Raw genomic sequence first — 26361 nt, forward strand, 5'->3', positions numbered from 1 at the left:
GGGAGATCAGCTCCGTGCTTTGCGATGACCTAGAGGGGTAGGATAGGGAGGGTGGGAGGGAGGCTCAAGAGGGAGGGGATAAGGGGACATATGTGTGCATATAGCTGATTCACTTTGGTGTACAACAGAAACTAACAGTATTGTGGAGCAATTATACTCCAATAAAGATGTATTTTTTAAAAATATAGGGCTTCCCTGGTGGCGCAGTGATTGAGAGTCTGCCTGCCGATGCAGGGGACACGGGTTCGTGCCCCGGTCCGGGAAGATCCCACATGCCGCGGAGCGGCTAAGCCCGTGGGCCATGGCCGCTGAGCCTGCGCATCCGGAGCCTGTGCTCCACAACGGGAGAGACCACAACAGTGAGAGGCCCGCGTACCGCCAAAAAAAAAAAAATATATATATATATATATATATATATATATAACTGAGTCACTTCGTTGTAGACATGAAACTAACACAATATAGTCAATCAACTATACTTCCATTTTCAAAAAGAAACCTCATTTTATTTTGCTTGTGGTTTTGTGGGTCAGGATTTCATAAAGGGCTTAGCTGGGCAGTCCTTGCTTGGGGTCTCTCATGAGGTTGCAGTCAGCTGCTGGCTGGGGCTCAGAACCCTAGTCTGAGTGTTTCCTTCCCTGGAATGGATGTCCAAGATGACTCATTCGACTCGGCTGGCGCTCACTGCTGGCTGCTGGCTGGCACCTCGGCAGGGTTGTTGAATACAGTGCCTACGTGAGGCTTTTCCATCACGGCAGCCTCAGAGTAGTTGGACTTCTTACTTGGTGACTGACTTCCTCGAGAGCAGGCACCTCCAGAGAACCAGGCAGAAGCTGAGGGGCCTTTTACGACCTAGCCTTGGAAGTCATATAATGGCGCATCTTCCACTCTTTATCCGTCCAAGTAGTCGCAGCTCACCCAGGTTGAAGGGGAGGAGACTCAGAACCTACCTGTTGATGGGGGGAGTGGCAAGGACCCATTTAGAAGAGCACAGGGGATGGGAGACATTGTTGCAGCAAACTTTGGAAAATACCGTCTGCCACTCAGGCAGCTGATAATGTCCTAGGACATCCGGTACCTTCCTTATCTCTAGACAGTTTAAGCTCTCAAAATCAGAAATCTGTGATCTTTTTCTAAGAGCGCAACAGTGAACTTAGTCTGGGCAGCCCTGAGCAAGCACGAAATTGGCTCCAAACTTCCTGACATTCCTGAGGTAGGAAGGCTTGTGTCATGAACTTTGAGCATCAAAAATGGACATATTCATCCATTCACTCATTCATCCATTCGTTCATTCATTCATTCATCATTCATCTAGCCAGTGTACGTGAGCACCTACTGTGTGTCAGATGCAGTAATGTGCAAAACCAAACATAGTTCCTGACCTCCTACAGCTTACATTTTGTTAGGAGATCCAGTCGTTAATGACATAATCACATAAATAACTGTAAAACGGCAACTATGACAAAAGCCATAAAGGGGGATCGTACTTAGGTCACTCAAGAATGGTTTTCCTGAGGAATCGATGACTGAAATCCGAGGAACAAATGAAATTTTCCTGGAGTGGAGGACCTAGAAGAACATCCCAAGCCAAAGGACCCACATGAGAAAATATGCCGGGACCAGAGAGAGAAAAACTAGTACAGGGGTTGAGAAAAGGCCTCAGGGAGAAGCTCGAAAGGAGGCCATGAGTCGGTGACACAGACTTGGTGGGCGCAGGGGTCAGGGGGTGGATTCAAAAGGCAGTCAGGGGATAAAACTGATAGGACTTGGTGATGGAGGGTGTATTTGTTATCTATTGTTGCATAACGAATTACCATGATCGAGCAGCTTAAAACCACATCCACTGGTATGGCACAGTTTCCACGGTTCAGGAGTCCAGGCACGATAGAGTCCTCTGCAAGGCTGCAGTCAAGGTGTGGGCCTGGACAGGAGTCTCATCTGAGGCTCGACTAGGAAGGACCAGCTTCCAAGCTCACCGGCTGTTGCAGCACTCATTTCCTTGTGTGCTCCTGGATTGAAGCCCTCCACTTCCGTCAGCCGGAAGCCACCCTCAGGTCCTCGCTGTGGCCCTCTCCATTCTGCAGCTCACAGCATGGTGTCTTGCTTCTTCAAAGTCAGCAAGAGAGAGTCTCTTAGTGTTGCTGAAACTTGGCCTCTGTACACCGGCGCTGGATTAAATCTCGGAGACAGTTTTGGGTGAACTAGAAAGAAATAGCTTTATTGCTTTGCCAGGCAAAGGGGGCCACAGCAGGCTACTTCCCTCAAGACTGTGTGTCCCTCCCTGGAGGGGGGAGTGAGGAGTCTTACAGAGTTCAAGGAACAGGGCGTGGTCAGCTCATGGACATTCTTCTGATTGGTTGGTGGTGAGGTAATTGGGAATCAGCACCATCAACCTTCTGGTTCCAACTGGTTTGGGGTCTACGTGCTTGTGGGCAGCATACAGTTAACTTCTTCCACTTGGTGTGGGTTTCAGTATCTGCAAAACAGCTCAAAGGATGTGGTTCAGAATATTATCTAGAGTCCTTGAGGAAGAACTAAATGTCCTTGACTTTGTTTAATGACTAAAGTATTATTATTTTGTCTTGTTTGACTGTTTTCCTTTCTTTCTGCATTTTCTCACTTCTCTGATTAAATTAATTCTTTGACTAAAGTTTTTCTACAGACAAAAGGCAGGTGGAGGACATGGGTGGGAGTCTATTCTGAGAAGGCCTCATAGGATCCTGCTGGGTCATACTAGCAGGATGGGTGTCACTAACCTGTGTGAAGGAATTACATCCACGTAACCACATACCTCCTGACACTTTTGCTGGACTCTATTGACCAGAGCAAGTCACACCAGCCACGTTCAAAAGAAGGTGACCACACAAGAGCTGAATACGAGGAGACGGGGATTGTGGAAGCCACCTTGGAGGCTATCTTCCCAAGAGGGATTCTGGGGTAGGGACACAGGGAGGTGTCAATCCTGGAAGGAGATATCGAAGGGGATACGGTGAGGAGTCGAGAAAATGATTTTGGTTGGGACATGTTGAGTTTGAGGTACTTTTTTTTTTGTTTTTTTTTTTTTTGCTGTACGCAGGCCTCTCACTGTTGTGGCCTCTCCCGTTGCGGAGCACAGGCTCGGGACGCCCAGGCTCAGCGGCCATGGCTCACGGGCCCAGCCACTCCGTGGCATGTGGGATCTTCCCGGACCGGGGCACGAACCCATGTCCCCTGCATCGGCAGGCGGACTCTCAACCACTGTGCCACCAGGGAAACCCTTGAGGTACCTTTGAGACATCCAATAGATGTCACATGAGTGATATTTGAACATGTGGATCTGGAGCTGGTAGGAAACATAAATTAATGAACCACGTTTAGATGAGTGGTAATTCAAGCCAAGTGTGGATGAGATTTGCCGAAGGAGGGAGTGTGGCATGAGGAGGACCCAGGATCAAGTCTTAAAGAATGCCATCAGTTAATCGCCGGGCAGAAGACGTGGGCCTGCAAAGCAGACAGAGAACAGGCGTCAAACCAGGAGAGCGATGTGTTCCACAAACCAAAGGGAAAGACACTGACCGTGTCATACTGCTGGGATTCCTGTATGGTGATGACTAAAAACATCACCTCCATTTAGCCACAGAGTGGGAAATGACTGGTGAGCTTAGCAGGAACTGTTTTGGGGAAGTGATGAGGTGAAGCTAGTCGGGGTGGGCTGAGCAGTGGATGAGGGGTGAGGAAATGGGGCTGCATTGCCACTTCAGAGCACTTCTGCAGGGATGAGGCAGTTCATCTGTTAAAGGGAGAGCAGAGAGCAGTGAGGGTTTCAAATAGTGGTGAGTGAGCGGGCAAGTAGGTGAGAGGCATGAAGGCCCACTGGGCCCAACAATGTCCTCAGCCAGAGATCACCAGAAACACACCTGCGGTCGTCGGAATTGGGTTATTACTCATCCCAGCCAGGGAGACTATTACCACGGGCAACCTCAGTCAAGGGACGTGCAGAGGACTTACAACATTTGGGTCTGTGTTAGTTGATTTGGGGAAACATTTAAGGAAGCAGGGCTTTGCTCTGGATTGGATTATGCCAGGAAAAGGAGGCAATTCCTTGACTGGATGTCTTAATAAATCGTATCTCAAAGGCAGGAAGACTAGAGAAATCCTAAACTTGTAATTGGTAAAGAAGCAGCAGTCACTCTTATTGGCCAAGACAGAAGGATGTTTGGTCACTTTTGTGGCTTGGCCAACGCTCGTCTTTTCGTCTGTGTTCAGACATGAAGAGAGGGGCCTCGGTTTTGGCTTGATCAGTCATCAGAGCCTGATGTCGACGTTTTATGAACCTGTGTATATTCAACAGAACACCGAGGCCCAGCTGTGTGCCAGGCCAGCTCCCTAACGTCACTGCTCTCTGGAACCTGCCATGGACGCTCCCTTTCCCCTCCCCCCCACGTGCCCGGATGGCGGCAGTCGAGACATGCCTCCTCTCCACCCTGCATCTTAAGGGGCCGCTCTATGAGGCTTCGGCTTCTCAATCTCAAATTGGCCAGGGATGGAGGCCCACCGTGGCGGTGTGAGGATGAAGGGACGGAACCGATGTGAAAACCCCATAAAGCCTTCCGGGCCACCAGGGCTCACTACAGCTGCCCTCGAGCTCAGACATGTCTATCTGGAAGGCCCTTCTTGGTATCGGACGGCCGTGCCCAGGAACAGCAGGAGGGGCCCGGGACGAGCGTCCCACAGAAACATCGCACAGCCCGCAGCGCGGCGCCCAGGTATCAGCTCGCGCAGCCGGCGAGGAGTAGATCTGTGCGCCTGCGCGCCTCCGCCCCGCCCCCTCACCGCCCCGCCCCCCCCGCCGGCGCGCAGGCCGCTGGGGCGGCCGGGCCACGCCGCGCGCCGATTGGTGGCGTTCCGGGCCCGCCTTCGGGTGATTGACGGCTCCCGGGCCGCCACCGCCCAGCCGCCGCAACAGCCGCCACCGCCGCTGCCTCCGCGTCCGCCTCCGCCGCAGGGTGTGGAGCCCGCCGCCGCTCGCGGGCTGCGCGTTTGCCGCCGCCGCCGCCGCCGCCGCCCCGTCGCTGCCGCCGCCGCCTCCGCCTCCCAGCCTCCGCCTCCCAGCCTCCGACATGGACCTGTTCGGGGACCTGCCGGAGCCCGAGCGCTCGCCGCGCCCGGCTGCGGGTAAGCGGGTGGCCGCCCGGACGGTGAGGAGAAGGAGGGCGGGCGGGCGGCGGCCTTGAGGCCGCGGCGCCTGAGGCGGCGGCGGGGACGCGGGAGGGTGAGCGCGGCCTACACCGGCGCGGGGAGTTCGCGGTCTCCGCCATGTTCGCTGCGCAGGAGGAGGGGACCGCGGCTCGGGGACCTTTGTGTGCGGCCCACACGTGTGGCCGCCGCGGCCCGCGCACAGCCGCCGCCGTCCGCTCACGGGAGCCGCGCGCCGGGTCGCCGGCCTGCGTCCGAACAGCTCGCCGTGTGGGCCGCGTCGCTCCGGGCGCGCTCCCAGTTCTGCGTTTTCTTCGGCTTTGTTTTTCGTCTCTACCCCGGAGATGGAAGTCATCGCCGACTCAGTCCTTGGGGTTGTGAGGCCCAGAAGAGAGAATTCATTCTCTCTGCTCCTCTCGTCGGATCTAACGATTCGTGGTAGTTTTTGTGCTTTCCGGGGCCCCGGGAAGGGCCCGCTCCCCTGCCGGCCCCCGACCTCGGCCGCTGTGCCAGGTCCTTCCTGGAGGCTGGGGTTGGAGCCGCCCACGGCAGCAGCGCGGGGGCCGCACGGTTGGTCCTGTGTGTCCAGCGGGTGACGGCCACGCCAGGTTGAGGCTGGCAAGACCTGTGACTGTGTTCACGGGCTAGGTATGCAGCTGGGTGCTGTGGTTTAGGGCTTTCTTTACGAGCCCAGCTTGGTGGCAGAAAACGTGGAAAGCTCTAAAAACGCATTCAGACTCCAGGCTCAGCTCAGCGCCGGGTCTCAGTCTGAAAGCCTGCGGGGGGCGGGGGGCCCGCGTCTGCGGTAGGGGATCCGCGGGCGATTTGGGACCGCGCGGCGCGGGTCTGCAGAGCCTGGTTCGGGAGCTGCCGTTGTAGTAGGGGAAGGGGAAGGGGAGGGTGATGCCCAGCCTTTGCTCTCCAGGAGCCTAATTCTGCACGCAAGTGATGAAGATTGAACATGGCTAAGGTTAATGCCTGTGGGAAACGCTGAGTGTCCAGAGGAGCGACGTTTGTAGTCCGTGGACAGAGAGCGGGGAAGGAGGTGGTGCTGGAGTCTGGCCTCTCGGAAGATGGGTAGACTTGGGACTTGCAGAGACTCTAGGCAAGGGAACGGTGTGCTCTTTGGGGAACGTTTCGTTCTCTAGTTGGCCTGGGCGTACCAGCGTGGAGGGCTACTGTGACATGGGGCCCTAAAAGAAAGGCCCCCGGAGAAGGGGGTGTTGTGCCCTCCATGGGGCCTGGATTCTGGCTTGTCACACGTGGACCACCAGGCTGGCCAGTCTTTGTCGGACCATTATTCCCAGTAACGGTGCCGTGACTTTTCCCTACCAAACATTCATCTTGTGGATTGTTTCTGAGATTTGTTTTCTAGATTGTTCTAGGTACGGGTGAAAACTCTGGCTTGTGTATGCACTCTTCCTTACTCTGTTGATGGAGTATAACCTCTATCTGAATATGTTTGGGGCAGCGTTTGGACTCGCAGATGTGCCTGTGGGCCTGTCATTTTCTTGAATCGCAAAGGGACCCTTGAAACGATACAAAACTTGACAACTCTTACAGGTTGGTGCTTGGGAGGGCGTATCCAGCCCTGGCTGAGATGACAGGGTGGCAGGGGTGCTGCGTGAAGTTCAAACGCCCCCTTCCCTGAAGCGTGGATTCGTGAGCTGCTCCCTGCCTGTGGGGAGGGCACTGACACGGTCCTGCTTGGCTGGGTGTATGTTTTTAAACAGCTTTGAAAACAAAGAAGGCATGCTTTCTGAACTTGTAGCTGACAGAAAGCTGAGAGGGATAAGTACTAAAGTGAGTGACAGAATCGGGACCCAAAGTTATCTTGACAGGCATTTAGTTCAAACCAACAAGGTGAGTCCTAACAGGTTAAACAAAATCATTTGAACAAGAACAGAATCTGATTTCACAATTTTGTGGAAATGCTTTGATTTTTGAAAACTTAATTCAAAACGTCATACTTTTTGTTTCCGAAAAATTGATCATATTGATTGACAAAATTGAACGTAGAGAGAATGAAAGGAAAATAGAGTTGGTTTCATGAAGTGGATGGAGAGATGAGGCTGAATCGCACCATCATGACCCTCACAAAGGATGTGCAGGTGCCACCAATTTCTGAGCTAATTCAGGGAACAATAAAAGACCTAGACACTTTCACAGTCCCCAGAAAGAGTTGTTCCAGACATGTTATCAGACTGTGTGGTTTCTGATCCCAACTCTGCTCTTGCTGTCTTCTGTGGCAGTTCCTGCTTCTGGGAAACATGAATGTCGCCTCCTCCTGTTAGCCCACAGGTTAGACAGGGCGCTGTGTGTACAGTATGTAGCACAGGTAGAGCACGAGGTCTGCGCTTACTAGATGCTAGTGCCTAGTAGGTGCTATTCTATGAGTTAACTTTCACAGCCATCCAGAAGGGGAAAAAAATGCACTCTTAAATGGATTTTGTGAAAACACTAAGTGTCCAAAGGGAGGAAGTATCACACTCCTCAGATCACATCAAGTGTATTTTATTTAGTTCTTTGATTTTTTGTTTTAAACATTACATCTAATGTTCCTACCCCAAGCCTCTTAATTTTTATGGTCTGAAGAAAAATGTGGAAAGAACGCATTAAATGTTTTCAGATTTTGTGCTAAATTAGGAGTTTTCATACCAGCCCCTAACATGTTTTGACTGCTGAGTGAAATCAGGTTTTTTATATACAGTATACATAGCTTACCTAAAAAAGGGAGTATGTTTGTTATTATCGGATAGAAAATGGAATTTCTCTGGTACATCATACTCATAAAAGTGCTGACTTGATGTCTTTAAAGATTGACAGCTTATATTTGGCAGTCCAAACAAGTTAAAGGTGTCCTGGTTTAAAGTTGTTTGGGCAGTAACCTGGTTTCAGTTTTATAGGGTGGTTCTTTCACTACACCAGTACACTTTAAAGCTGATGGTCAGCTGTCAGGGACTAAGTAAATATTTGCTTGGCAGGCCATCTTCAAAATATTTCCTTTTAGAAAATTGGAGATCTACATATAAAATAAAGGCTGAGATATTAGAAAAAACTTGGACTAATTGTAAAACTTCAGGGTTAATAAGAAAAAACTCAAGTCATAAAAATTAGAATGGATATAGCTATGTAAAAATAAAAAGTTTCTGCAGGCAAAATAGCACAAAGGCAAAAGACAGACTGAGAGAAAGTGGTTGTGGTACACAATACTAAAGGTTACTATCCCTAGTAAGGGAAAGGCGCAGATAAATTAATAAGAAAAAGAGATGACCCGTTAGAAAAATGGTCAAAGGATGTGTCCTGACAGTTTATAGAGGAAGAAATGCAAATGACCCATCAACCAGAGCTTCCTCCGTCACTGGAAAGGAATAGCAGATCACTGATGTGCCATATTTTTCACCCATCAGATTTAAAAATTGGCAAGATGGTAATGAGGGTGTAGAGAAATGGATATTCTCATAAAGCGTGTTGGGGGTGAAAGTTACCACAACTTTTTTTGGAACAAATTTTGGCATTTGTCAGATTTATTAATTTACCCTTTGACCAGCAGTTAGCAGATAAAATAAGGATATAAGCCTAGGGTTGTTTATTGTGGCATTATTTGTCATGTAAAAAACCAGAATCATGCTGCATGCCCGTCAGTAAGGGAACCAGACCAAGTGAGTGGCAGTGCTTTCCATAGAGAATAGTGTGCGGCTGTTGAAGCGAATCGTTAGACCCAGTGTGATGGCTTACATGAATAATGATATATGTAGAGTGTTGTGTATATAGTATACTTCTACCTTTTAAAAATTAAAATGCACATACACAAGTTCACGAGCATAAAGGAAAGTGGAAAGTATACAATAAACTGTTACGGTGGCGGGGAGGCGGGGCCTTTTTCTAATACGTCTGTGGTATTTGGAAAACATGTACAGTAGTCCCTCAGTATCTGTGGGGGATTGGTTCCAGGATCCCCTTCGGATACCAAAATCCGAGGATGCTCAAGTCCCTTATATATCAATAAAATGGCCTAGTACAATGCCCTCCGTATCCACAGGTTCCACATCCTCGGATGAGGAGGTCAGCTGTGTCACATTTGTAGTTGAAGAGAAAATCTAGGTATAAGAAGCAGTTTAGGCAAACTATTTAAAAGCTTGTTGTTGCTTTACTGTACGTAGCAACTTATAGCTAATCTGAATATAATCAGCCCAAGAGTATTTTTCTCAGCATAGTATGTAACTTTCAGTAGACTTAGCTTCAGAATGTAGGTAACTTAAAAAAAACCCAACAATCTAGATAAGATTATCTGTAGTGAAAAACTTGTTTTCTGTCTTGTTTCTTTCTTTATGAGAGTTCTTATATTTAGATCAGGGGCCTCTTCCAAAGTTTAGGGTCAAGGTCACACTTGGTCCAATGATTGCAGCTCCAAATACTTTGAATTACTATTTATCCAAAACAGAATGTAAGGTTCTGGCTAACCAGAAGTTCCCTTTATAGCATCTGTGACCTACAGATTGTTGTTACAGAATCCAGATGCAAGCTATTCTAACTCTGACCCTTTTGATGGTGCATAAAGGTGTCCCAGAGATCTTAGAGAGCCTCGGGATTCTCCTTGTGGGGTTGTGTAAGGGTTAAATGAGATGATCCTTGTGAAGTTCCTAGAACAGTGTGGGGTGGGGGCAGTGTAGCACGTCGCCAGGAGCATGGGCTGGGAAAGCAGGCTGCCTGGGTTTGGATCTCCACTCCTCACTGGCTCTCTCTCGGACAGTTATTTAACCTAAGGGCCTCAGTTTTCTTATCAGTAAATTACAATAATAATAGTACCCACCTCATAAGATTATTGTAAGGATTAAATCCATTAAAATTTGTAGAGCACTAGAATCGTTCCTGGCAGGCAGCGAATGTTAATTATCATTTATATAAGCCATTTTCAGTTGTGGCCAACAAAAATATGAGATGATCTCATTGTGTTTAATTGAAATACCACTCACAGTATTCCAGAGTGACAGAGGAGAGGAGAGGCTCATTCTGTTCAGCATGGGAAGATAAGCCCTTCTCTGGGGCTGGTGGTAGGTTTGAGGAACTGACTTAAACTGAGTTGTCGCCAAAGGAGAGAGGCCAGGCTAGTGCTAAGCTGGAAACTCTATTATGAGGAATGCTTGCCAGGACCGAAAATGTATTAATACCTGGGTAAAAGAGGACTTTGCCCCATTGGACATTGGATTTGGAAAGACCTGACTTAGATGGGTAGTTTAATTCAGAAATTAAAATCGGACCCTGCGTAAGTAGAAGGGTTGATTGTCTTCAGGTTGGCCTCCTCCCTATAATGTCCCCCTCTCCCAAGATGCCTGGTGCTCTGGCCCCGCTGAATCCAGTGTGATTGTTCTGGGTCATCCCATTCAGTTTTGAGTCTGTTGGAATGGGCATGTTGATGCTTAGACCAATACAGTTTGAGTTTCCCTTGGAAGTGGCTTGCTAGAATATTAGCAATTCTTGTAGGAGGATTAATACAGTGAGTAAGTGGTTATCCTAAATACCTCTTAGTGTCCTCCTAATGCTGTTTTTTTGGATACTCCCCACAGAGTCTTTATGTCACTTGTGAGAAAAATGAAAGTATTTGTAATTACTTAATGTCTTTAGGGTAATCCTAAGGGATAAAAATGTAATTTATGGAGTCGACATTTCCCATTTGCATTAGGGGTATAAAGCAGAAGAGTTACTTTTTGTTAATTAGGAATTACCAGGTATTTAATGTACTTCTGACCTAAAGGCTCCTGAAGAAATTTCCTTTCTTGGAGTTTATAAATTTTAATTAAAATTTTTACTTTTTTAAAAAAGTAAAATTGATACCCAGCTCATTTCTAGGCAAAAAGACAATATGGATGAAACTTTTAGAGCGTACACATTGAATTGGTTTTTACTTTTATTTTTTTTAAGAGGGTATTAAATTGTTTATTTATTACACATGATAATGCATGATACACAAGCTTCATTCCCATCTATATCTGGTACCATAATCCAGTTTAGATATCTTGCATAGGATGTGCCAACAATCATATATTAATAATCAAAAAACTCCATGACTTGGCTTGGGTGACCCTTTTCACGGTGAACTCCAGGTCACAACGCAGTAACTGTCAGTTCAACTACCACAAGGTTTCGGAAGACAGTAGCTTCTCCACCAAAGCAGGTTGTAAGTAAATTTTGAATGGAACCTGGCATCACCTTGAAGGAATACTAACTTCACACTGTTGGCGTAGTTTACCAAAATGGCTTCAGAGTAGACTAACTTTACACAGTACATTTAAAAAAAGGACACATTTATTCAGCGTCATGATCAGACTATTACGTTTAGCAATCAACAGCTTGGGTGCAAAAAAAAAAAAAAACTACATTAAAACCCTTTGATGGAATGCTTTACACTTTCCACAGAACAGAAACTAAAATAACCTGTTATACAGTTAGTCACAAATACAGTCCTCGAGTTTTTTTGCCCATACACGTGAGTATTGTCTACAACATGTCTTCTTTGTAGCAGCTGGGCCCTGCCACCACTGTGCTTGGCTGAGCTCACACATCTGTTGTAGCCTGGAGCTTCCCCGTCACTCCTCTGGCTCTCCTCTCCTCCTAAGCTTTGTTTCCTGGCAGTAATCGAAACCTTCTGCCACTGCCATAGCTACTGCTGCTGCCGGAACCACCACAGCCACCTTGGTTTCGGGGTTTGGCAAAGTATTGGCCTCCACCGCCCTAGGGGCCAGAACTTCTGCCTCCAAAGTTTCCTCCTTTCATGGGTCCAAAATCTGAAGATTGATTGTTGTAACTGCCAAAATCATTGTAGCTTCCACCACCTCCAAAATTGCTTCCATCATTACCAAATCCATTATAGCCATCCCCACTGCCACCATATCCACCACCACCGCGGCTGCCACCAAAGCCACCTCGACCACTGAAGTCTCCTCCACGACCAAAGTTGTCATTCCCACCAAAACCACCTCCATGACCACCACCAAAGTTTCCAGAAGCACTTCGACCTCTTTGGCTGGATGAGGAACTAGCCATCTCTTGCTTAGATAGGGCTTTCCTTACTTCACAGTTGTGGCCATTCACAGTGTGGTATTTCTTAATGACAATCTTGTCTACAGAGTCATGGTCATCAAAGGTTACGAAAGCAGAGCCTCTCTTTTTACACTGCCTCGATCAGTCATGATTTCAAACACTTCAGTTTTCCCGTACTGTTCAAAATAATCTCTTAGATGATGTTCTTCAGTGTCTTCTTTAATGCCACCAACAAAAATCCTTTTCACAGTTAAGTGGGCACCAGGTCTTTGAGAATCTTCTCTTGAGACGGCCCTCTTTGGTTCCCCAACTCTTCCATCCACCTCGTGTGGCCTTGCATTCGTGGCCGCATCCACCTCCTCCACAGTGGCGTATGTGACAAACCCGAAGCCTCTGGAGCGTTTGGTGTTTGGATCCCTCATTACCACACAGTCTGTGAGCGTTCCCCGCTGCTCAAGATGGCTCCTCAGACTGTCATCGGTTGTTTCAAAGCTCAAACCTCTGATGAAGAGCTTCTGCAGCTGTTCGGGCTCTTCGGGTGACTCTGACTTAGACATGATGGCAGTGGAGGGGCGGAGGGGAGATGTCAACGATGCTTACTCTGCGGCGTCCATGAGCAGAAAGGAGTAATCTACCGAACGTATCTCTGAATTGGTTTTTAAATGAGTACATTTCTGTACTTGAACTCAGAGGAGAAAGATCAGTGTGTTGAACTTCATAGGACGTGGATGTCCACACCTTCATCTTTAGCCCTCTGTTTCCCCCACGTTCCTGTGGGCCAGTTCATGTATTTCATAGCTTCAATAGAAATTTTGGGGAAAGCTGGAGAAGGAATAATGGTTACATTTTATGTGGAAAGGGATAATTGAGTATAAAACATTTCAGATAAGTACTTTTGGTAGGTAAATCTTTAGGTTTTTTTTTTTTTTTTTTTTTTTCCCGGTACGCGGGCCTCTCACTGTTGTGGCCTCTCCCGTTGCGGAGCACAGGCTCCAGACGTGCAGGCTCAGCAGCCATGGCTCACGGGCCCAGCCGCTCCTCAGCATGTGGGATCTTCCCGGACCGGGGCACGAACCCGTGTCCCCTACATCGGCAGGCGGACTCTCAACCATTGCGCCACCAGGGAAGCCCAATCTTTAGGTTTTTAGAAAGTTTCCTGGCTTTCTCCTGAGTTTACCTTGGAGTATCTGAAATCCCTCATTTTCTTCATAGATATTTATTGAATTGGGCACTGTGCTGTTAAGGCAGATTGGCTTCCCTCAGGCCTCTCACCATCTCTGTGCTCCGTGTGTTTAAGATTCTCCCTGGTGGTTAATTCAGAATGGTACTGAAATAGGATTTTTAAGACCTGTAGATCTTTGAAGAGTCCCTTTATTTCTGAAGTTCTGTATTGAGGTACCAAGATAGAATTATTGTTTTGCTCTAGAGTCAGTTTTTTCTTCCCAGGATTCACTTTTAAAGAAAGATTTTAAAATATTTGTTCAATAGTGAAATTATCAAAAAAAATACTTGTTTCCCTCAAAACACGCAATAGCCCTTAAAACGCCTGTTGGGTCATCTTTCATTGCTTGTATTATGTGTTGACTGTAACTTTTTGGAAACAAATGTCCCTATTGAATGGCTGTCAAGAAAATATTTTTTAAAAATAAGCTTTGTCCAGCAGCGGGGAGAAGATTTGAATTTAATGGTAAACTTAAAGATGTCCCCCTTTGAATCCCATCTGGCCAATGACCAAATGCTCTCTAAGCAGGTGTTCCGTGTTCTAGGGAAAGAAGCTCAGAAAGGATCTCTGCTCTTTGATGATCTCCCTCCGGCCAGCAGTACTGACTCAGGTACAGTCTTCAGGCTCTCCCAGGTGTGTGTCAACATGTCATCCTGGGATTGTAGTTGTCTCAATCTTTTTCCCTTTCCCCCATTTTCAACACACAGATGTTTTAGGTGTTGGACTGTCTTAAGTTTTGAATCCATGGCATCAGGTAAGGCAGAAAAATCCGCTAGTCGCTAGCCCTGAGAAACTGCATAAAAGTGTTGAGCAGTTTTCTCTGGTTCATTTGAGTGTTTAATATACTAGCTGGAATAAGATTTAACTCTTTAAGGCAGATTTTTTTGTTTCCTTTGAAATGATAGGACTTTAAAATAAAATAGGTTCAAGACATTATTTAGCACTGTATGAGTTGCCACTGGATTGACACAAGAGTTTTGAGTTTATTTCAATGACCTGTGTAGGTGTCCTGGTGGGATGGATTCTGAAACTTAAGCCTCCTCCTGGTTTTGTGGGCTCACTCAGTGTTCTGCTGTGTTTCAGGATCGGGGGGACCTTTGCTTTTTGATGATCTCCCACCAGCCAGCAGTGGTGATTCAGGTAAGTGGTAGGGAAAAATGTCCAACGTGCTGGTGGAAATAATATGCACTGTTTTACCCTTACGTAAAATTTATTTATTTATAGCTTGTAACAAGCCTTAGGATGATATTAAATCATAATACAACATAAGGTTTATTAAAACTGAATAGATACCTGGAATTTCTTGGCAGTCCAGTGGTTAGGACTCAGTGCTTTCACTGCTGGGGCCAAGGTTTGATCCCTGGTTGGGGAACTAAGTTCCCGCAAAAAAAACCCTAAATAGATACCATTAGGTGGGAGCAAAAAGACACTTAAATGCTACATCACTTTTTGGTGATTATTTTTTACTTCTTGCAACTGACTTTTAAGAAGTGAAGAGTCCAGTAATTTACTTTGATCTTTGTTATTAACGTGTTTTTCTTAATTAATTAATTTATTTATTTATTTTTGCTGTGTTGGGTCTTCGTTTCTGTGCAAGGGCTTTCTTTAGTTGTGGCAAGCGGGGGCCACTCTTCATCGCGGTGCGCAGGCCTCTCACTATTGCAGCCTCTCTGTTGCGGAGCACAGGCTCCAGACGCACAGGCTCAGTAGTTGTGGCCCACGGGCCTAGTTGCTCCGCAGCATGTGGGATCTTCCCAGACCAGAGCTCGAACCCATGTCCCCTGTATTAGCAGGCAGGTTCTCAACCACTGCACCACCAGGGAAGTCCCTATTATTAACGTTTAAAAGAAAATCTCAGTCTGTCATTCTGGTTTTGCCTTGTTATATTCCTGACAGGCCCAAATGTATCCAGCAGAAGTGTCTGAATATATGAAGTACAGTTAAAATATTTTCAGTTTCCTGATAAATAAGTCATTTGTTTTATGCCACTTACATTAAAAAGAATTTTGATTTTAAGAAAATGAAGTCAGAATGACACTGCTTTACTGACTGGTACAGACCATGTGCAGGAATTTGAATTCTTAAAATTCAAGACCTTAGTTAATTATTTTCCAGTCAGTCCTTTTATGTTCTCAAGATTCTTTTTATTGATTTGATTTCATTTTTGTCAAGCCTATTAACATTGGCTCTACCTGAGCCTGTAAATGTTTAACTTTTCCTTTTATGTCCCAATTACACAGAAGGGGAAAATAGAGCCGATTCTTCTAGGTTGTCATATATGACGAATGTATTATTCCACTAACTGAGAACTTCTCACATGGAATTCCCCCAAAGGGAGGGGGAAGGTAGGGCAATGGTGGGGGACAGTGGGGATGCAGGCTGTCCTTTTTCACGTGCAGTTTTATCCTCTAGTGTAAAAAACCTTCCTTATGTTGTCAAATAGAACACTTGCTGCTTTTCAGGTATATTTTTTGTATTATTAATTCTTTACCATAAATTCATTGGAATTAGTCTAGAAAGTACGGATTAAATTAGGTATCATTCCTATATTTAGAAAAAGTATTACAATCGTCTTACATAAGAAGTCTCAGGTTTTCAGGCTATGTATCCATACCAGAAAATTACAGCATTCTCATACAATTTACCCTAAAACCTTCCCAATAAAGACAGTGCACTTAGTTAAAATGAAAGTTAATGTGTGCAACTAGGGCTCTTAACAGATTTAATTTAAAAAAGGAAGATTCAGCATAGTTACATCTTAGTTATCCACAGGGCAAAAGGCAATAAACTAGTAGCGACTTAGAAGACGTCAACCCATTGTTAACAAGCTTGATTTTTTTTTTTTTTTTGGATATAGAGTCCAATCTTGTATGCAGTATTTAGGCTTTCTTGAGAAGACATATCTTTCTTCTCAAGCAGGCAAGAGCCATTTACAAAAATTGACTGCATTCTAGCCCATAAAGTAAGTCCCAGTAAAGAATCAGCTTCATACGTAGACCGCATTCTCTGATGACAATGTGATTCACTGAGAAGTCAATAACAGTTTAAAACATTTCTCTGTTTTTCAATTTAAAAGAAAGGAAGATTCTTTTACATACACATTGGGAAAACTGGAACACAAACAGTAAGTGACAGGAGGCTAATGAAGAGACCTTTGGCAAATCCGTGACATTGTCCCAGTTAATTTGCCTTACTATGTGGGGTGGGATGTGTGTGTTATACTGTTGCAGAAATCTGTCCTTTGCAAGTAATTGACCCTTCTTGCAGGCAGGGACATTTCTTTCCTTTTTTTCCTCAGTACTCAGAAATGTCTGGCAAAGAATAGTTGAATAAATAATAAATGGTTGCATGCTTTTATACCTAAATGCAGAGAATACTTAGGGCCATTTATTGGATACTTGATGGACCAGGCACTGTGATGAATGCTTTACATACCTTCTCCCCAGCAGTTTTCAAACAAGCCCCTGAGAGGACAGTATTCGCCCTATTACGGGTGAAGAAACTGAGGCTGGAAGGTTAAGTAACTTGCCTTAAGGGCACACCCCTTGGAAGTGGCAGAACTGAGATTTGAAACTAGACTTCTTTTGTTCCAAAATGCATACACACTGCAGGTGCTCTTAGCTCTGGCTTTGAATACAAATTCGTCCCTTTGCAAGTGGGAATGGCTTCAGCAGTCCTATTTTGCCTTTCAGGATACATACAGTTCTTAAAGCCTGATGTTTATTTTAAGCCTTTTTTGGCACTTGTTACTCTTTTTTTTTTTTTTGTGGTACGCGGGCCTCTCACTGTTGTGGCCTCTCCTGTTGCGGAGCACAGGCTCCGGACGCGCAGGCTCAGCGGCCATGGCTCACGGGCCCAGCCGCTCCGCGGCATGTGGGATCTTCCCGGACCGGGGCACGAACCCGTGTCCCCTGCATCGGCAGTTGGACTCTCAACCACTGCGCCACCAGGGAAGCCCTACACTTGTTACTCTTTTGAACTGGTTCAGGACATTTCACTTTGCAGATTTTGGAAACTTATTTATAAGTAAGGGCTTGTGGATGTAAAACATCATATATGTGCCATAGCCCCAAGATATGAATGTGTATTTTTACCACTGAGAAGCCTCTCTTGCATGTCGTCTTATGCCAGTCTGAGCAGGGCCTGGATCTTAATTTGTGGTCTCCCACTGTGGGTGCCCAGGCACTGCCCCACCCCTCAAAGTCATAGCCGTGACTGCTGTGCCTCTCTCTCTGCCAGGCCTCTCTCAAATGTCTTTTGTCTCTGAGGGCTGGGAGGGAGCCTGGTCTGCTAGGGACTCTTATCGCCTACAGCTGTGTTTCTGTCTGGCTTTGACTTTATATTTCCAGGTTCTCTTGACACTTCGATATCCCAGGTGGTAAAGAATGAAGGGAAAGGAGCAAAGAGAAAAACCTCTGAAGAAGAGAAGAATGGCAGTGAAGAGCTTGTGGAAAAGAAAGTTTGTAAAGGTTTTCAGACAGTTTGAAAACAAATGTATTAGACTTCATATTGTAAAACAACCCAGAGCAAAAAGCAAGCTCAGCTTTCCGACAATATTGGATTGGCCAAAAAGTTCGTTCGGTTTTAAGTAAAAATAAAAGACATTTTTCATTTTCACCAAGAAGTTCATTGAATAATGTATTCATTAACTGAATGACCTTTTTGGCCAACCCAATACTTCCTTTTAATGTCTGTATTTAAGAAGTGGATAGGGTTTCTTATTTGCAAACGGATTTCCAAGTTTACTTTTGCTTCCTCTCTCCTTGCTCTCCATGTACATCTGTTACCTTTGGTCAGATAGGAAACCTGCATTTGTCCTTCAAGGGTTAAAAACCACAGGTAGTTCTTACTTAGCCTTCGGCAGTGAGTGTTTAGCTTATTGGCCCCCCAGTTCCTTGTCCCCAGCCTGTTGGTTAGCACTTGGAATTCTGTGAATAGCTCAGTAGACAGGTCCCAAGAGACAGCCTGAGGCTGGAAAAAGCAATTGAAATTTGCAGTCAGCTTTGTAACATGTCACAGTGAGTGGGGAAGAAATGAAAGGTATCAGCTAAAGAGAAAAACCGTGGATTTTCACTTATCGCACTGGCCACTTTGTCTTGTGCCATAAGTGATCTCAAGGCAGAGGCTGTAGGCTGCAGTGCAGGTGTGAGAGGACCTGCTCCGCCTCTGCTGTGAAGACGTGCGCTCAGCTTGGCTTGTCACTGCCTTGAGCCTGGAGAGCACTGTGCCTGCCACCAGCCACTCTTCAGAAAGCGCTCATTCTATCACTTCTATGGATCTAGGTGTCAGAAAAAGCTTAAACCAGCCATTAAAGAGAAATTTCTGCGCCTCCAGTGAACTCCTTTTTCCTTTCCTTCCTCAGTTAAAGTAAAAGCAGCTGATCTTACCATTTGTTCAAATTCTTCCAGCCTCAAGCATGGAAATATATATTTCCAGTGTATCCAACAGGGTATTAGGGATAAACTCTACTTGCTTGCATTCCTCTAAACTAGAAATTTTTTTGTCCTTATTAAATTATTGACAGACTAGATTTGCACAGAATTCCTTGCCCCAGTTCAAGTCCCACTTCTGTGGGATGACAGCACATTCCTTGCTCTGGTGCTTTACTTAATGCCCTCGCAAGAGAAGCCATTCTGTACTAACTTGCTGTCGTCTGCTGTCTCCTTTCCACTGCTCAGCCTTGCAGAGACCGGCCCTGTCCAACAGTGGTCTGAATCTTGTAACAGACTTGCAGTCCGGGAGATGCCTTGAGGGGTATAGCTTATTTGTTTGCAGCATTAGGGCATTGCTGAGTAGAACAGCCATAGTTCCCTCTCATTTGCTCTGGGACTAGGGCTTCTGGAGAGAAGGGCACAGTTTTGTATTGGCTTTTTGTTCTCTTTTTCTTAGGCTCTTCGGTGATCTTTGGTTTGAAAGGCTATGTAGCTGAGCGGAAGGGCGAGCGGGAGGAGATGCAGGACGCCCATGTCATCCTGAATGACATCACCGAGGAGTGTAGGCCCCCCTCCTCCCTCATGTGAGTGTCTGTGCTCTAGCAGCCTGATGGCATAAAAGTCTCTGTTCTGATGGGAACTTTGGGCTGTATCCAGTTTGTGTTTATTAGAAAGACATATTTCTTGAGCTGCTTGGTTCAACATCAGTAGTTCTCAGCTGGGGTTGGTTTTGCCCCCCAGGGACATTTCTGGTTGTCACAGTGGGGGATGTACTACTGGCATATGGTGAGTGGAGGCCAGGATGTTATCCTATAGTGCACGGGTTAGCCCTACAACAATTGTCCTGCTGAACTTGAGAAACCCTGCTAATTGGGAAATGACTCTCCCTATTTTGGGTCTTGGGGTGTGTGCTTTCCACCAGTACCTGAAGAGGTTCTGACAGATAGTATTCTTATTCTTTGACCCAGGAGATAGAGGTAGAAGCTGCTAATTACAGAGGTGAATGGTGACCGGGAGAGCTAGTGCATATAGCGAGGGCCCAGAAAGAGAACAAAAAAGCAGAAATGGCATCAAGAAGATTTCCTGCAGTTGTACAAACTAAAATGAAGGAAAAGGCATGGAGGAAAAGCCATTGCTCACCAAGAGCAGGAATATGCTTTGGAGTTGCTTTTGAACCCAGGAAAGGGGCTTCTGGAGAGCCCCACGGGGGTAGATATTTTCGGGATAGATTTAATTGAGGAACACTAAGCCATAACTAGCAAATACTACGCTGTAAGATTCTGAGTTATCAACCACATGAAATTTATTTTTTCATGGCTTGTGATGTCCCAAATTGAAAAGGAATTTCAAAAATGTTTGAAAAAGCAGCTCTGCAGAATAAATGTCATTTCTCATAGGCATTTTTGTTCTATCCTTCTTGAAACAGTTTTTTAATGACATTTATTCTATTTATGTTTTTTGGCAAAACTTGAAAGGGGAATAGGAATAAGACTATAGTAAGATAGGCTTTAAGAATTCTATATTGGTCGGAGTTTGAGCAAGAATCCTGAAATTACCTATTCTGTCTCTCATAGATGTTTTAAAATAATTTTTTAATATCTTTATTGGAGTATAATTGCTTTACAATATTGTGTTAGTTTCTGCCATACAACAAAGTGAATCAGCTATAACTCTTACAGATATTTTTGACCGTCTTGGATCAGTAACTGTTTATCTGTGTGTTAGTGTTTGAAACTAAATCTGCTTTAAATAGAAAAAAGTTCTGAATTTTAGTTTAGTGAAAAATCAGGGTTAATAGATCTTGATTTTTAAAAACAAGTGTGAGTTTTTAATTCTTAATTTAAAAATGTCACGGAAGTTACTTAAATGTTTGTCTCAGGTAATGTTAATGTTCGCTGTCTAAGAGTTAACAGCTTTTATGGAGAGGAGTAGTCTTTGCTGTGAGAATCTCTCTGACTCTCAGTTCATTGTTCCAGTACCCGGGTTTCATATTTTGCTGTTTTCGATGGACATGGAGGAATTCGAGCCTCAAAATTTGCTGCACAGAATTTGCATCAGAACTTAATCAGGAAATTTCCTAAAGGTGAGACTGAGAGCTAAATCGGTTCATGTTCATCTTGGTGTTGGCTGTTTGTGCTGATCAGTGACATGTCACTGGCTTTAGCAGAGTCCTTGGTGACTCTAAAAGAGCAGGGATGGGCTTCCCTGGTGGCGCAGTGGTTGAGAGTCCGCCTGCCAATGCAGGGGACACGGGTTCATGCCCCGGTCCGGGAAGATCCCACATGCCGCGGAGCGGCTGGGCCCGTGAGCCATGGCCGCTGAGCCTGCGCATCCGGAGCCTGTGCTACACAACGGGAGAGGCCACAACAGTAAGAGGCCCGCGTACCGCAAAAAATAAAAATAAAATAAAAGAGCAGGGCTGAGAGGAGGCGGCTCCGAGGTGAGCAGGTGCAGTGGCCGTGCAGGTGTGCCTAGTATGGAACTTCTCGTGTCTCTGAGTGATTGGCCCCTCTCGTGGAATGTCTTTGGGTACAAGTGAGTGTCTTGCCTTTGTATTTGGGAGACTACTAAAACCAAATGCAGGTGGCACTTAGAGGTGAGGAAGTACAGGCTGTTCTTGGTTGTAATACAGAAACAAAATGACAGTGGCGGGAGGATAATCTTCCCTCCTTAAGAGTTTGTTTTCTTTTGTTCCTTCTGTAATAGGAGATGTAATCAGTGTAGAGAAAACCGTGAAAAGATGCCTCTTGGACACTTTCAAGCATACTGATGAAGAATTCCTGAAGCAAGCTTCAAGCCAGTAAGTGTAATAACCACATGAAGACACATGAGTGGAGCACGCGTGTTGTTTTCCTAAACACATTCCAGGCCTGCTAATGCAGTTTAATGCTGATGCTCACTGTCTGAAAAGTTCCTAGCACCAAGTAATCTCTCACAACTTAACGAAATCTGGAACAGAAAAAAGCACGTATCAAACCATCCATTTAAAAAGTATAAGACTCCCCATTCAACTCTGGAAATTAGCCTCAAAGTGCTAGCATGTTGGTGGTGACTGTATTTCTGATGTGTTTCCCCCCAGGAAGCCTGCCTGGAAAGATGGGTCCACTGCTACCTGTGTTCTGGCTGTAGACAACATTCTTTATATTGCCAACCTCGGAGATAGTCGGGTATGTGACTCTGGAGGCACCTATTTAGATAACAGCATGTCACATGGGAGAAGAGCTGTAGAAGCACTTGCTGAATAAGATTACAGTGATGATGGCTGGGTTGGAATCTTCTATTGGGGTTGCTGCAGGGGGTTCTGCTGCAGGGTTTAAGTTCTGGGTCAGGGAACAGCAGCTAAGCTTGAGGCTGTTTGTTCTCTGAGAAGGCTTATACCCTGTCTGTCAGATACAGAGCTGTGAGTTGGAATTTAATTGGCCTGCAAGTACCTTAAATATTCATCTTCATTTCTCTGACCTCAGGCCATAATGAATGAATAACTCAAAAGCTGTAGCTAGAAAGTGCTAGATGATGTGACATATATCCGTTGAGCCCAGTACACCTGGCTGAGGGAGAAACGCGATGATTTCCCACTGGTGACATCCTGTGTCCCAGTCCCAGTTGTGGGGAATGACAGAGCTGGAGGGCAGTGCTCTGCAGGGTCTCTGCAGTCCCTCCCACCTCCCCTGCCAGGAGCGGATGTTCACCTCCATTGCCGCTTGCTTTTCAGCCATTCTCCATGCTTGTTCAGCAGTCACTGGACAAAGTGACCTTCCCACTCTTACTAGCACCTTCAGACGTGGAAATAGCTGCTCCCACCCCTGTTGCTTTTAGGGTGATCTATAAATATGGAGCGCTAGGAGCTGTAGCATCACAGATGACAGCCCTGCCCTAGTGGAGTTCATGTTCTGGTGATGTTTTAGTGGGTCTGTCTAGTGGACTGTCTCTTGTACATAGGTGTTTAGATCAAAGGACTTAAAAAAACAACATGAGTAAAATTGGCCAAAAAAAGAGAGACTTTGGAGTCAGGCCCAAGTTTGAGTCCTGGCCTTGCTCTCTGACTCTAGGCACGATGCTTATCCCCTGGGCCTCAGGCTTCCTCCTCTGTAGAATAAGAGGTTTGTCCGGAAGTTACCACACAGTAAACATGGTGGCGGGAACCCACGGAGAGGTACTTGGTCAGCCCACCAAACTGCCCTCGTCTTTGCCATTGTAAACTCTTGGAATGGTAACGCCTAAAGGGGCCTTGGTACCTGTTAGGTCCTCCCTTTCACGTCACAGATGAGAAGATGATGGCCTAGTGAGGGTGAGCAGTGAGCTGTGGTCATCCAGCAGAGTTTGCACCAGAGTTGAGACCCAAGCCCGGGGCTTCTCTCCCTGAATTTTTTTTGTGACACCACTTTGCTGCTTGTACTTTTGATGCTGGATCCACTGACCTCAAGTTTGTCAGCAGGAGGCTGAATCTGAAACTCCATTGTTAGCCTTTCTCTTCAGCTGTCAACTTTAGGTGCTGGGCCCATTAAATTTCACAGCCAGTGTACTCTCCATCTTCCCAGGCAATCCTGTGTCGTTACAATGAGGAGAGTCAAAAACATGCAGCCTTAAGCCTCAGCAAGGAGCATAATCCAACCCAGTATGAGGAACGAATGAGAATACAGAAGGCTGGAGGGAATGTCAGGTAACCGGGAGTGACGGGAACTCGGGAAGGAGGGTTCACTTACGTAAAAGCAGCCTTGAGACCTCTGAGGGTGGAACGTTCTGTGTCATGCAGTCTTCAGCGTAATGAGACTCTGTATGAGGTCTAACCTGGTGAAGTCGAAGTAGGTGAACGAGTGTTGTAGGATTTCACCTGTGTCCAAGTGGGAGCAAAAAATGTATGCAAGAAACATGCTTCCCTACGTTTGCAACAGGAGACCTGTCTCAAATTCAAGTTCACCGTTTGCAGCATTGTCTCTGGTCCTGGTAACTCTCATAAAAGCTGTCATTTGTCACAACCCGGTAAGCTACAGTTTTCGGCAAATTCTCCAGAGAGAAAATCTAAAGTGGTTAAGACAGTAAATGTAAGACAGCAGTGTGTGCTGACCACCTCTGGTCTTCCTGGAGAACAACTTACCTAGCCCAGAGGGCCGCCCTTACCTGGCTGCGTCCGTGGCAATTCCAGTTCATCTCTCTTTACACCTTTGAAGGGTGTGTGCCGGCTCTAGTTTATCATCTGCCATCTCTCAGGTAGTTAAAGGAGGGCTTAAGTCTTTTCTGCACTTTAGGAGAATTATACTTTAAGGACATTGCACTATGAATTTGATCAGAGGTGTTTTCTGGTTCATCTTACAGTTTGACCCCATGAGGATTTTGTCTCCTGTTGGAGATAAGGGAGAAGTAATATATCAGTGTAAGAGTGCAGTTATTTGTCCTTGGATGTGTAGTTTCTCTTGTTGTTTATTTGGGGCAGTTTTTATTATGGCTTCAGGCTGTTTCTAGCCAGGGGTGCAGGGAGGTCTCTGGAGAGCAGTTAGAATTCTTAGGGTTGGTTAAAAAAACTCCTGGGTTAGTCAAAGGTGATTTGGGTCTTGGTTGTGGCTGCTACATGAGTGTTGACAGAACTGCAGGCTGGGTTCAGACCTTGGCCAGTGCTCTGTGCCTGACTTCTCCCCCCATGACTGCTGTGGAAGTTAATGCCCGAGAATGTGACCCCAGTGTTAGTGTCAGCATCACCTTTTCTGCCCTTTATTATAACTTTAAAATGCTGCTTTTGCCTGAACTCCTTGAAAAGATTTTGACATTGGCAGTCCTATGGCTGAAAGTAAGATTAGCTGCATTGCATTTACTTCCTGTTTCCCAGTCCCTACTTGCTAAGAACAGTGTGGGCTTAGGGTGAGCCCCTCAATTTAGAGAAACGGGGTGGGAGGCTCAGAGACAGCAGGGGCTTTCTGTTCCTGAGCAGCAGGGCCAGGCTGTGGCCCATCTCCTGCCTGAGGCCAGGGGTGGCATGCTTTTTCTTTTCCACCACCCCCTCCTCCTTTTATTATTAAAATTTTCAAACATGCAGAAAACATTTTAAAAGAGTAAACGTTTCAATACCTACCACCTAGATTCAGTAGTTAACATTTTGCCATTTTGCTTTGTCTGTTTATGTGTGTGTTTGGCTGAACTATTTAAAAGTTAGTTGCAGACATAACACCTAAGAAAATAATAATTCCTTAGGTTGTGTTAGGTTATCTAATATCCCGTCTGTACTCGTATTTCCCCAGTTGTCCCCACAGTGTCTCTGTTTGAAACCAGGGTCTGGTCAGTGTTCGCATCTACCTTGGACTCACATCTTTCCATGTAGAATCATCTCCACTTGTACTAGGCTTGGATCATCACTAGTCAGCACTTGTATAGGGTCACCAGTGCTGTTTTTTCATAGTATTGTTTAAGTCGCTTGTGTGTATTTCTTGTGAACTAGAAGTTAGGTCTAAAGGCTTCTTTAAATTCAGATAAGACATTTTCAGCAAAAATATTTGACGGGGGATGCTGTGTACTTTTGATAGTCCCTCACTTCAGTAGCCATGTAAGGTCACTGGTGTGATACTGATTCCATGCTGGCTACCATGGCTACCATGTGGTGACAACAGATGGCTCCAGAGTGAAAGGACGTGTTTCCGTGTTATCAGCCCATGATCCGGGGAGATACACTTGAGCACCTTGTGAACATTGTGGCCCACCAGCCTTTCAGCTGACGGTTTTAGCATCCCTTAGTGAGCCTTGCATGAATCATTTATTTCACAGGGATGGCAAAGATGATCATCTACTTCTGTGCTTCCTTCTACGTGTATTGACAGGCATCCTATAAAGAAAGGCTTTCCTTCATCAATAGGGGAAGTACCATAGTTTCTCCCTGAAAGCAGGGTAAATGTTGAATTCTTTAATCACCATTTGCAGAGTGAGAGCCACCCACAGTTGTGGAAACTAGTGTTTTCTTTCCCTTCTCTGCTTCTCTCCATCCCCTTTTCCTTGCTCCATGAGTCACTGCAGGTGGCTTTATGTATTGGAGGCGCTGATTCTAGCTGTAGAGGCAGGGTGCTCTTGCTGCTCACATGACCTCATCTGTGGCCAGTGGGCGGGAGCTTCGGCTTGCTTCAGACACTTCTGCCTTTGTCTTAAAGCTGAGCTCCATATGCTGGGGATGCTTGTTTCAACTGCAGCGTCATCAATTCTGCGTCTGTTCTAGGACAGAGCCAGGAAACACACACACACACACACACACACACACACACACACACACTCTCTCTCTCTCTCTCTTTCTCTCTCTCTCTCTCTCTCTCTAAGCTGTGAGCTTAGATTGCTATTTCTCATTCATATTGGACACTTATAGGGCTTTCTCTGAAATTCTTTGATTCAGTACTTGTAGTGTCTTCTTTTATGCTGAAAATCTTGGTTCCTGACAACATTAGTATATTTATTTGCCAAAATAGCTTGGAAATCATAGTATCAACAGTATCACTATTAATGAATTTGAGTTCCTGTGGT

General features: G+C 45.8%; 1 protein-coding gene, 1 long non-coding RNA gene and 1 pseudogene across 7 annotated transcripts in view; 1 reads left to right on the forward strand and 2 right to left on the reverse strand.

Annotated features, from left to right (window-relative positions):
* Nucleotides 1-2190: 2190 nt before the first annotated feature.
* On the reverse strand, nt 2191-4506 carry LOC137226039 (uncharacterized). Its single transcript, XR_010944127.1, has 3 exons — nt 3556-4506; nt 3267-3322; nt 2191-2962 (listed from the first exon to the last, which is right to left on the reverse strand). It is a non-coding gene; the product is annotated as an uncharacterized lncRNA (long non-coding RNA).
* A 440-nt stretch (nt 4507-4946) lies between these two features.
* The window catches only part of ILKAP (ILK associated serine/threonine phosphatase), a 29388-nt gene continuing 7973 nt past the window's right edge, over nt 4947-26361 (forward strand). Inside the window, exons 1-10 of one of the 6 annotated variants that reach the window (XR_010944126.1) lie at nt 4947-5154; nt 13983-14048; nt 14522-14578; nt 16515-16562; nt 17788-17907; nt 19328-19454; nt 20847-20953; nt 21577-21670; nt 21950-22037; nt 23409-23530. Coding sequence is in view for 5 of the 6 variants with exons in the window: in XM_067740046.1 (XP_067596147.1) it covers nt 5100-5154; nt 13983-14048; nt 14522-14578; nt 16515-16562; nt 17788-17907; nt 19328-19454; nt 20847-20953; nt 21577-21670; nt 21950-22037; nt 23409-23530 (884 nt within the window). In the remaining variant the exon portion in view is untranslated. The remainder of the gene's footprint in view (nt 5155-13982; nt 14049-14521; nt 14579-16514; nt 16563-17787; nt 17908-19327; nt 19455-20846; nt 20954-21576; nt 21671-21949; nt 22038-23408; nt 23531-26361) is intronic. The other 5 variants (XM_067740046.1, XM_067740044.1, XM_067740045.1 and 2 more) reach the window with 5 other exon arrangements.
* LOC137226037 (heterogeneous nuclear ribonucleoprotein A1-like) lies at nt 11104-12773 on the reverse strand (annotated as a pseudogene).

Source organism: Pseudorca crassidens, chromosome 6, assembly GCF_039906515.1.
Source record: "Pseudorca crassidens isolate mPseCra1 chromosome 6, mPseCra1.hap1, whole genome shotgun sequence".
NCBI classification, from domain to species: Eukaryota; Metazoa; Chordata; class Mammalia; order Artiodactyla; family Delphinidae; genus Pseudorca; species Pseudorca crassidens.